The sequence below is a fragment of the Poecilia formosa genome, unplaced genomic scaffold (assembly GCF_000485575.1).
Source record: "Poecilia formosa unplaced genomic scaffold, Poecilia_formosa-5.1.2 Scaffold827, whole genome shotgun sequence".
Taxonomy (NCBI): Eukaryota; Metazoa; Chordata; class Actinopteri; order Cyprinodontiformes; family Poeciliidae; genus Poecilia; species Poecilia formosa.
In genome coordinates this window covers 38,141-50,621 of record NW_006800766.1, presented here as the reverse complement: position 1 = coordinate 50,621, position 12,481 = coordinate 38,141, and the positions used below count along the sequence as shown (strand labels likewise).

General features: G+C 38.1%; 1 protein-coding gene across 2 annotated transcripts in view; it reads right to left on the bottom strand.

Annotated features, from left to right (window-relative positions):
- The window catches only part of LOC103131740 (breast cancer anti-estrogen resistance protein 1-like), a 59,030-nt gene that overhangs the window by 40,138 nt on the left and 6,411 nt on the right, over positions 1 to 12,481 (bottom strand). Inside the window, exon 2 of one of the 2 annotated variants that reach the window (XM_007543451.2) lies at positions 6,706 to 6,753. The exons of the other annotated variant lie outside the window; for it this stretch is intronic. Within the exon in view, the coding sequence (XP_007543513.2) occupies positions 6,706 to 6,753 (48 nt within the window). The remainder of the gene's footprint in view (positions 1 to 6,705; positions 6,754 to 12,481) is intronic. 2 annotated transcript variants of the gene reach the window in all.

The following is a 12,481-nucleotide window of genomic DNA, read 5'->3' as shown; positions in this document are numbered from 1 at the left end:
GTTTCTCGTGCTCCTTTTTCCTGATGTTGTGGTCACTTGGTATTGCTACATCCACTACAACGGCTTTCCTCTGTATATATATATTACCGGTCCCCAGCTTTCTTCTTCCATTTGCTCAAATTCGGAGTCGTGTTCTTTGGGCATTTCTGATTCAAATCGTGTTTTAATTAATTTCTTTGCTTTAGGGAGGCTTTTTGTTTCTTCGACAAGGGAGCTCGATCTTATGCTGCTATCTTGCTCCGCGTCCACCAGAAGTCTCGGCTGTCTTGGTTTTAGGGGATTTTCTCCCAGCCTTCTCTCTGGGCTCAGGATCAGTCAGGTTGAATGGGCAGAATAAGCAGGTTATCTTTTCAGGTACACAGATAGATTTAAGTCTCATTTTCCTGTGTGACTGTGATCTATATTTGGCTGATTTCATCTTAACATATGTTAGGAGTCCAGCCCAGAAATGTCTGCTTTGGACTAATCAGTGCAGATAATAACTGTATTTGTTCTAGCTTGACAATCTGTAAGGTGTCACCTGGTAATATTTAATCAAACTGACCTTTACCTTTCAACACAGAGTGTTTTCCCTCTTGCCTCTCTACCGTAAACCCCTGATTGGTGGATTGGTGAAGAGTGTTAGTGAAGTTTGACTGTATGGGTGGTTCTCCTTTCTCTCTGCCCTAATGACTATGGCGTGTTCGTGGTCACCTCTGACCAAGGCCCATCTCCCATTTCCAGTAAAGGAGACCACAGTGTTCAGTACTGCTGGACCTGGTTCTTATTCTTCCACAGATTTCTGCTTTGACATAAACCAGTTAATGACATTCCTACATGACATTCCTCTGACTCCACTGTTTGGTTTCTCCTCTGATGTAAAGTGTTGACTGTGGGACCTTATCAGGACAAACGTCCCATTCAAAATTATATCCAATCAAGTGAAAATGATAAAGGTGGACTACAATCTAGTTTCAGAAATATTATAAGTATGGATGTAAGATGTACCTGACCTCACTTCTTCATTCAAAAGGGTGTGAATACTTTTGTATTTATGATATTAAATGCTTAAATTTTTTATGAATTTACAAAGTGCTTGAAAATATGTTTTCACTTTGTCATTACAGTGTGCTATACTGACTATTCTGAAATCACATGAAAAACAAGTCTTTATGTTAACGAAATATAGGAAAAATGTATACTTTTGGGTCTTGACTGATAAGCATAAAAAAAATTAAGGCAACCAGTTGCATAATTTATTTAAATAGATACAGCAGAATATTTTTTGTCATTGTTGTTAAAACCAAGATATTTGTCATTAGGGGTAAATTTTAGACACATGAAGTTGGATGGTGTTGATTATTTTCACTTTCTTAAACCCTGATTCTTGTCTCACAACGCTCTGCTTAGTTTGGAGTATGAAATCAAGTCCTTTGAAATATGAGCAATGTTTGGTAGATAAATTCCACAGAGATCCATCAACCGGCCAACTGACTTTTCAGCCACCGCTGCCTGGATCCATGTCGACAACAGCTCTATTATGTCTGGTCCTTACTGCACCATTGCCAACTATCCACAAGATCATACCACACACCTACGCACACTACCCCACAGCCCTCCATGTCAAACTGACCTCCACACACACCAACACTGTGCAGAACAAAAAGACACAACTCTGCAAGATGTAAGTCAGGGACAATTTGAATATGGTAATGTTCTCGCAAGGAGGCAGCACTTGTTCTGTCTCAGTTCAGATGAAGAACATCTTCACTCAACACTGCCATCTTTCTGTGTGTGGGACAATTTTTTGTTTAAGCTTTAAAAACAGCGTTCGCTGATGAAAGTTCCTGACTAGCCTTCCTCTTGTCTTCCTCTCTCCCTGTTCAGGGCTGGTGCTGGCCTGCATCAGACCTCAGCAGACTGTTATATTTCTGGTTTACAGCACTGCCTCATTGGCTGAGAGGAAGGAGAATCCAGGTAAAAGTTGTACTTGCACACAGGTGAGGGAACTTGAGTCTTACAAAGTTTTTTGCTTTGTTTCTGTAAATAGACCTTGACAAAAAAATAATGTAACTTGAGTAAATATGTTTTACAAGAAAAATCTTTTTCAGTTTTTTTTTTACACACATAAATTCTTATGCATGGATGTACAAAGATAAAATTTCATACATTTCAGATTAGCAGTTGGCAAAGTGTATTTGCAACTACATATTCATAAGCACATTACATATTCAGATATTCAAGGATAAATCAGAAATTCTCAGACATTTTATTTTATTTTATAAGGCTATAAAACTCAAGTCACAGGGAGCTGCGGTGGCGCAGGGGTAAAGCACAACCCAGGTAACCAGCCTCGGTCCTCGATGCGCCGTCACAGGTTCTGATGATTACTGCATGTCTTCCCCCTCTGTCATGACCCACTCTCCTGTCTGACCTCACTCAAATAAAGGCCACTGGAGTCAATAAAAACCTCAAGTCACAACTACATGGTCTGATTTACAAGGACAAATATATGACTGCAATTTGTGTCCATAGTAGAGAGCACTACATGGTTCAAGTGGGTTATGAACAGCAAAGCAGCCACCAAGCATCACTGTAATATTGAACTAATGTTCTTTTTCTGAAATGTTACAGGTTTTGCAGCAGATGTAAATCTGACCAAAACGTTCCGCTGTTAAAGAAATTAAATAGCTCAGCTTTTGTTACTCGCAATATCAATAAATTTCTATAACTTTACATCAAGTAATGCTGAGGAAGCAGTGTAGTAAAAGAAATGTTACCACCTGAAGGTTGGAGTTTGCCATCACTTAAACTTTATGTTTTTAACCATTTTTGCTTCAAATAGCACTAAACTCAGAATGATGCGGTATCGCAGAGATCTGTTGATTTTGCGTGAATTTTTGCAATCATGGAATCACAAAAAACTGGTGAGACTGAAAGTTTCACAGCCACCGCAATGAAATCCTCTGTGCGCTCCACTGGATGAGGTCAAGAAAGATTCTTTATCTAATAACTACACACAGCATATTTCTCTCTTCACTCTTCTCTGATGCTTACTTTGAACTTTGATCTGCACCACGCAGATGCCTAAATGAACTCAGATATGTGATTGACTGATTTGTTATTTTGGTTAACAAGGAATTAAAAGGCGCAGCTAAAAGCGACCAATAAGCTTATGTTTTGTGACTAGTAGAGTTAAAAAAGTTTGACAAATGCAACTTCTTTACATTTTTCATGCATGTTTCCTGAAGCTAAAACATTCTGCTGCTTACTTGCTATGATAGTTTAATGTCATATCTATATTGTTCTCTGAATATGAACAGCCACATTTATGATTCCACAGAGTTTTTTGTACCATAAATGTCATGAAAGAAGTGTTGTATGTGACAGGCGTCTGGGATCATTTCTCTCCAGCTTGCATGCTAGAGGTCAACAGTCTTTACCAGAGCAATCTCCTTTATCATGGGACTCAGTTCACTGCATAGTGGGAACCATTCAGGTCTGGTTGGGTCATTATGATGAAACATGTCACTGCACAGTACCAAAGGCCTGCTGTAAAATTCTAATTAACTGTGTTGATTAAAGTCTAATTTTTTCCAGCTTTCATGAAGCTGACAGGATCCAGAGATTTTGGTTGTGGTTTAAACAAAGTTTCATTGTTTAACATCCAAGGGTCCAGATTGAGCCAGTGTCCTTAGTGTAGCCTGAGAAATGTTATAAATGATATGTTTGTTGTAAAATTGGCATTAAATGAACATAATAAATAGAAATACTTAATAAATTTTGCATTATTATATTAGAACTGATTTCACTGAACAAGGAAGAAGCAAGTGCAACAAGTGCCAGTAAGCAAGTGCAGTATGCAGGTGACGAGCAAATGTTTGAAAAGCATCTATAAACAGGGTTACAGAAATCAAGTGTTTTAGTCTTTTGAGTATTTCGTATGGACCAATCAATCAGCAAGTGGTCAAAACTGGGACATTTTTCCTTAATGTGTTTTGATCGCTGATACAATAAAAAAACAGACAAATCTGGAGCATTAAAAGATCAGAAAAAAAAGCCACTTTCTATTCTGTAACAACATTTTAAAGAAGCCTAGCTGACTGCAATCAGTTTTCACCACTTTTCCTCCTCTAGAGCCAAAAAATGGGAGTAAAATAAATTGTGCTTTTACTTCTGCATCAGAACCATGACTACTGCTACATCTTAAAACTGGAACTCGCCCTTAACTCATCCTGGAAGTGGATTCACTCTCCACTTTGAGGAGTTGCAGTAAAATAAGTTGCAGTAAAATAATTTTCTTTCACATTAATATTATTGTCAGGGCCAGCTCTTTGACTAGGCCACTAACTGTTAAAGGGGGCGCTGCTGTGGCAACTCAAAAGGAACAAAGTAAAAATGAAAGACATCATGAAATCAATAATAGAACCCTGACTGCAGCCCTTTCCTCATACTCTGTATTGAAAATAAGTTTTTACTTCTTCCTACCCATTTTGAGCATATGTTAACTGAAACAGATATCTGTATTTTTTTTTCTTTTCTTCTTTTCTATTCACTTTTCTTATTGTGTACTATATTACTTTTTATATTTGTATCATGTTCGAAATAAATTTCAAATTTCAAATTCTAGTAAAATAAAAAATCTCTGGTTGTTCCTCACTCTGACGGACCTCTCACTGCCACCTATCAAACGCTCCGGAAAGGAAAACTGAAGTCACCTACCAGTGTGCCACAACCAGCTGATCCAATGTAAGTTGGTAGAGGAATGTTGAAGCTGAAGTTACCCTGTGACCTGAACTGTTTGTGTTTTTCACCTTAAAAAGCTGTGAGCTCACGCTAGAAATGCTTTAAATGACTTCGCCATTTTAGAAAACCAACAGAATCTATTAGTGAACACTGCTACAGCCTAATATTATTATGAAAAAAGTTATGAAATAAAATATATTTGATGGTACATATAATTTCCACAGAGATGCCTCAGTCATGAATATGTATCCATCACCTCCCCATCAGGCTCTGATCAGTGCAGCTCCTCACAGGTTCTAACAGTGGATTCAGAATGTAGAGAAACAAAGCAAACCTGTAAGGTCAGTATTAGTTCTCTAAACACATCTCATTTACTTACACAGAACATAAAACATTACAACTTAACAACAGCATACGCACAATACAGAAATTCAACTTTTTTCATGAAGGATTCTGGGAGCTGCAACAAATAGTTATTTTTAGAATACAGTATAAGGAGGAAGTGATGTTTTTTTTAACAGCATTCACAGCATCCTGTGCATTAAATATTACACTGAAGCTGTTTAGTGACATTTCAAACACAACAATGTGTCAGTATTAAAAGTATTTTCTGCAGACTGATTAATTTACTTTAAAGCACCAGTCCATGCAGCTGGCTGTGAGGGAGAAGCACACGTCACACAGCCCTCACTTGGTTCTGGATGAAGCAGTTCCTGGAGAGTATTTTTAAAAGTACTGTGTGGTTTTAAGTCTAGCCCTGGAGCAAAACGTATGGGGCCCTTTCTGCATAGAGTCTGCATGTTCTCTCTGATCTCTGTGGCTTTTCCCCTGCTCTCAGGTTTAAATCTGTTGAGCATGGGGTCGTCTGTCCTGTGTGGCCCTATGATAGAGTGGTAACATGTGCAGGATGCACCCACCCAGGATATTGCTGTCATAAAACAAATCATTTTACCATTTGACCATAAAAAATACTGGATGATAAAACTCCCCAGTTATCCTTTTTATTTAACAATTTGCCATTTAATTTTACAGTTTAAAAAATATTTTCTGTCTGATAATCTCGTCTTTTCCTCAAACCACTCATTAAAGCGGGGCCATATGTACAGTTATGGTGTAGCTCACGTGATCAATATCCCCCCACATAATACGGTACAAACAAAGATATTAATTATGGTCTGTTTTAACTATATTTTGAGAAAATTTGTAGCTGGACACATAATGACCAGACTCCACTCATCTTTATTTTTATTTGCAGAAGAAGCAGCTCATTAGTTATTGTTGGAACTGTGTGTACTTTGTTATGGTCAAGTAAATGTCCACTGATGGTTCTTTAAGTTTGAAAAATCACTGAGGAGGCCCTAAAGGCTAGTTTTGATTTTCTCACTAGTTTAAAGCTTTTTATTCAATCTGTTTGGTTGAAGATGTAAAGTTTTTTCTAATCATGATATTTTACAACTTCACAGTGGTACTTGAGGGATAAAATAGAAATGTTTCTTATGAAATAAACATTGTGCTGGGCTTTGTGTACATGCCTAAGTTCTAACTTATTTAACATTCCTTAAAGTTAAAGTTCTTAAAGTTAAAATATTTGCTGCCTGTTTTGTTTGACTGGTTTTAACCTTCTCTAAAATGATGGCAGATAATTTGATATTAATATTGCATTTTTTGAGTTCTGTCAAGTAATCCACAAAGGACTGATTAGGAAGGACTACAGTACATGAAACTGAACTGATTTTAATAGATCAAATAATTGGTGGTAATAACTTTGAGGTTTATGAATCTATAATATGAATTAATTAATGTTTTCAAAATAAAACACTCTCTGGGACAACAGCTGAGATTTGTTCTTCATGTTCTGTGCTGCTCATCTTTCTAAGGACCGGTTCCCTCCCACACCCACAGCCTGACGCCCCAGATAACACAGGACAGGTCAAGGCAGATAACGGCAGTTAAATCATCAAGCCATGCTTGAAGACCTACCTCCACCTGTGGTGCCCCCTGCAGGCAGTCAAACATTCTGCAGAGCACCTGGAGAAAAGGGACGTCCACAGAACACACAATACATCTGTGAGCTCAGGACACGTGAAAAAAAATTAAATAAATAAATAAGTTTAGGAAATAAAATGTTTTAATGTTTTATAATATTTGCTTGCCTTTATCGGTTTGTGAAGAAAGCCAGGAAAAATTCCAAGATTAGTCAAAGACCATTTTAAACTTAAAATGGCTGTACTCTACTCAACTCACTCAACAATAATGATGTTATGTTTATTGGTTTATATTTTACATTAAGAGTAATACAGAATTGTGTCCAAAATAGGTCAGTTGTAGAAACTGAATATTGATTTTCTTTTGTAAATTGTGAATCCACCACTAATGGATCAAACAAGCATACCAGGACCAGCAGCTAAATGTGTGCTGTACTATCTGAGCATTAATTAAATTCCTTTTCTTCAGAACCTGATTTCATAAATAATATTTAGGGTAAAAGATTAACTGAAACAGAAATCTGTTCAATGTATCCATTTATCCATCCATCCATCCATCCATTTTCTGTGCACCCTTGTCCCTTAGAGGGGTCAGGTGGGTTGCTGGCACCTATCTCCAGCTAACATTACGGGCGAGAGGCGGGGTACACCCTGGACAGGTCGCCAGTCTGTCGCAGGGCATATTCAATGTATCATTGTTTGATATTTCAGACCGACAATAAAACTGGAAAAAAATGTAATGAAATCATTTAAATGCTGACCTTTTGAACTCAGCTGGTCTCCTTGCACATCCCCACATGTTCTGTTTTGTTCCTGGTTCTAACATCCCACTTGTTATGTGTAGCGTGTCCCACTCTACCCAGCATTACAAACATCTGTAAATAAACACATCCAACTGAATCTGTTCAGTTGGATGAGTATTTATCCAACTGAACAAATCATTCCCTCAGTAGCCTTCAGAGGCTCTGTTGCCTTTTTATAGGCCATCAGAAGTAGAGTAGGCTAATTAGCATTCAGTCCCAATATAGTGCAGCACAACACTCCATGTTGCGAAATTTTACAGCATGTTGAAGGAATGCCAGAAATCTGTTTTGGGGGGAAAACCAGAAACAAAGACATAGAAATAATTTTTAAAAAGCTGTCTCACGTTACATCGGCTGACTCTTGGCTTCACACCAAGTCTCAATATTTACCTAAACTGAAATTTTGAACAAAGGAAAACATCTTAACATAAAATCCAGCTAATAGGTTCATCTTGGTACATGTGAGTTTCATTATGATTATAGTGATGAAAAGGAAGCTTTCAAATCTCCAACACTTGGAGCTCATCACCAAATATTCATAAAATTCATAAAAATAAAACATGAAAAAAATCAGGTCTATCATTATAGGCCTGTAATGCCAGCAATTAGTTTTCTGCTGATTATCAAGAAGAGAATAAATCATTTTTGATATGCTAGCAGCTTCGGTGTTTTGTTTTTTTAATAAAATGCTAGGTTTTTAATTAAAAAGAAAACACAAAAACCCTACATTTCTTTAAAGCCTAAAAATGAAGATGTTCATGACAAAGAAAGGAAAACACAAACACGCACACACTCACGCACACAAAAATAACAAGCAAACACCAAATGTTTCCAGTTAGGCCTGGTGAGCTAGTTGGGTTAGAGGTTTGCTACCCTGCTAACAGAGAATCATACTTTTATTACTAAATATATAGCTGTCTGTAGGTGTCTGTTTGCGGCTATATTCATTCATTAAAAAGTAAAAAGTTTGTCTTATTGTGAATCTGACATCGTCCCATTTCTGACACTAAGCTGTCCTCCATTGCTGTCACTACAGTACAACAGGAACAATTTATAAGGCATAAAAGAACATGCTGGAACAAACAAATGAGGACAAAAGGACCTGGACTGATGTTCTAAAAGTTTGAAAAGCTGCGATTTCTTTGTTATGTAAGGCCGGGGGGGGGGGCTGGCCTGGTTTTCAGCCACACCGCTCCACTGAGGACAACAATGTATTTCAGAGAAGTACAGAGACAAGCATCAACATTCTGTACTGCCCAAGTGGTGCATAAGTACATGACACTTATAAACACACACACGCGCACGCACACACGCACACGCACACACACACACACACACACGCACACACACACACACACACAGTGTAGTCTGGCTCATATCCCAAACTTCCATCTCTGTCTGGCCAAAGGAATGCTGTGTTTCCTGTGAGTGCTGGGATCAGTGTTCACTGGCTGCTTCCCATGGCTCTCCAAACAGATTCCAGCACTTTGATAAGGAAGTAATCTTCTCCATGATTAGATGTAGCAGCTATTGAAACCACTGCACTAGCAATCAAATCCATATTTCAAGTTACTTTGTGTCAATCTGTGTCCTTCTTACAACACTCTGTCTCGCTGTAAACCTTTTCTTTCAGAATTTTCAAGTAATGTTTAATTTGCCAAACCTGCCAGCTAAATGAATTTGAGCAACTGAACTCGACCAGAATCCTTCGGTCTCAGCAGGGCCCTAAAGAAATATGAGCCTGTTTCCTATTTGACAATCAAAGGTTGTTTCAGCTGTGAAAATATCTCATGAAAGATTTAGTTTTAGTTAAAAATAGAATGGCTATGACAAAAATAGCAGAGGGGCAGATCGTTTTATCCATCTGAACATTTAATATGGAAACTACAAAGTAAATGCTAAGAAAAGAACAGAAATGAGAGGAACAGAACTGCAGCTAGGAGAATAATTTAAATGGAATCTCAAGATTTCCGGAACGACATGGACACAGTGATAAAGCACCGAAAAATGTTAGCAGAAACAGAACAAAATTAAATGGACTGAGCTTATATAGTGCTTTGTCCAATCATTTTGACCACTCAAAGCACTTTGCACTAGAGTCTCATTCACCCATTCGCACTCACAAACATTTATACACCAATACGCAGATTGGTAGGCAATTTGGGGCATGTGGCAGGAGGAAGCTGGAATGAAACCTACAACCTTCCGATCGCAAGATGACTACTCCTACTACTATATTTGATTGAATCAGCATTTTAAAAATGACCTGAACTAAATTTAATAAGTCATAATATTATTAGCATATTAATTATACCACCACCTAGAATTTGCAATCTAGCCTTCCCCTGCTTACTTACACCTGCACTACACTCTGTTGTCTGTGCACAAACTACAGGGAATTTACAAATGTAATTATTTAATCAACAGAAAACAAAACGAGGGACATTTTTATTAAAGGGATCCACTTAGATAACATTTGTAATGTTCCCACTTCTAAAGGCTTTTTTGGTTTTTTGTTGGGGTTTTTTTTTAAGCACATTACCTGACAAAATCTTCCAACATGTCAGTGAAAGAGCTCAATGTTATCTGTACAGTTAAAGATCACGCAGATGAGCCCACAGTGGTCAGAGAGGTGTCAGAAATAACAGAATCATTCAGCAGCTTTTCTCCTGCTCACTGGCAGCATATTTGGAAACAAGGAATGATCAATTCAATCATTCAATCATAATAAAGTAAAGCAGTGTTTGGAATATCAGGTTTGTTGGTTGTTATTGTTAGCTGTCATAAATACTCAGTTTGAAAGACAAAACATTCTAGAGCAGGGGTCCCCAAACTTTTTCCTGCGAGGGCCACATAGCTGTTCCTTTTTCTGGTCGGGGGCCGGTCTTCGTTTTTGGAGAAAGAAACCTTACCCAGAATGCAAATGGAAAAAACCGTGACTGAAACGGTGACTGGGACTGACTAGTATACATTCCATTGAGGGAAAGTAAGTTTCACATCTGCTCAAGAGCCCCCCTGGTGGTTGAAGAAAAATCCACATATAAACCGGAAAATACAATATATGAAAAAAAACACTGAATGCTCTCTGGTACGAGGAGGCGGGCCAGATCCGGCATTGTTCAGGGGGCCGGACCAAATGATGTGGCGGGCCGGATCCAGCCCGCGGGCCGTAGCTTGGGGACCCGTGTTCTAGAGGAACAGATGCTAAAGGTCAGAGAGCTGGAGGCAATAATATCACAGTCCAACATCTTAATGTGCTGCAGCCAGCTGCTAATGAAGCTTTAGCAACAATAAAAGGGGATGTTGATGGAAAACAGACAAAGCTTTCAGCTGGCCAGGCTAACACTGAAAATCAATCAGCCACAGAACATTTAAATGTGTTATGTTTTGTTGTTTAGTTCTAAAAGTCTTACCTTGATATAAACCTCTGCTTAAAACAACACATCTGCATTCCCTGTTTACGACTCAGAGACGTCAGAGTGAGTTTGTCTCCAGAACAAAGTCCAGCTCATCTATTCAAGAGGAACCAGTACTATGCTCTCTACAATTCTCCATGTTTCAATCTCACATATTCAGAGAGTTTAACTTGTTTTCTGTACAGCTGCAGCAGAAAACCCAGAACACTGTTACATTTGGAAAACACGAGGAAGTGGTTCATGAGAGCACCAGGTTTTATTTCCAAATACAACAGATATCCTGCTAGAAGCTGAGAATGACTGTATCATCATCATCATCATCATCATGCTTATTTCCTGGGTCTGTCTGTCCTGCTGGCCCCCTCTTCCCCGTTCCTGCATCTATTGCTGCAGTGTGTTAACCATCCACTCAGGCACTGATGTGGCCCCATCATGTCAGGAGCAAGAGGTCAAAAACACGTCACTGACAAGAAAGTGATTCAAGGACAAATCAGGCAGTGTGAAAAAACTCACAAAACAGCCTTGAAGCTATCAGTTCTGTGCTCCATCACCAAGTTTAACAGACCTGGTGATGAAGTCTGTAAAATGTACTATTATAAATTACGAATAGTAAATTTTTCACACTGAAATACCAAAATAGGTCCGATACAAATTCTTAATAAAGGGATTAAACTAAAAACTATAAAATAGATAAAAAATGAATTAATCATTTCATTTATAACATGAATCCTTGTCCTGACTATTGTGTCTATTCACATGGCAGCTAACACTCTGACAAACACATGAGCTGCTTTTACTGGAACATTCAATATTGATGGAAAACTTAACTGCCTCATTGCACATAATGACTGCACAGGTTTACAGTTATGGTTAGTCAATGATGCTTTATTGCATGTAGATCAAGTTAGAAAGCTCCCCAGTGTGGGAGAGCTAACTATGAGACACAAACCATGTTATGTTCTCACATCAACACTACTGCCATATATACACATCTATGCATCAACTTTGGAATATGGAGCAATCCATTACCTTACATAAACGTCTTCATATTCCATTCCTTATATATGTATGCAGACTTATATTTATTTTATTGTCATTGCACAAAGAAACATAAGTGAAATTGGCTATGAAATGTCATTGCTTGGCCATCAGAGCACACACAAAAACACAAGTGTGCCTATAACTACATAATATACAAATAATAATGTATTGTTGAAAGCTTTTCATTCCATATCTGTAAGACACAACCCACTTTTATAATCCAGAGAAATTCCCTATAAAATTAACATCAACTTCTTCAAGTTAATATAAAACATAAAAAACCCAAACCAACCAAAGAATAGAAGATGCACACCCTACATGCTTTACAGGACGAACAGCTGAGCCTTTGGATGGACACAGTAACGTGATGCTGATGAGCAGAACTGATCTGTTTTCTGATTAAATGATCAGACTAGAAACAAAGATGGTAGCTGAGCTGTTTTGGGGCATTCCCGTGAGGGATATTGTCGGGATCAGTAGTTTCCATGTTTATTTGTTATCCTGTTTCCCT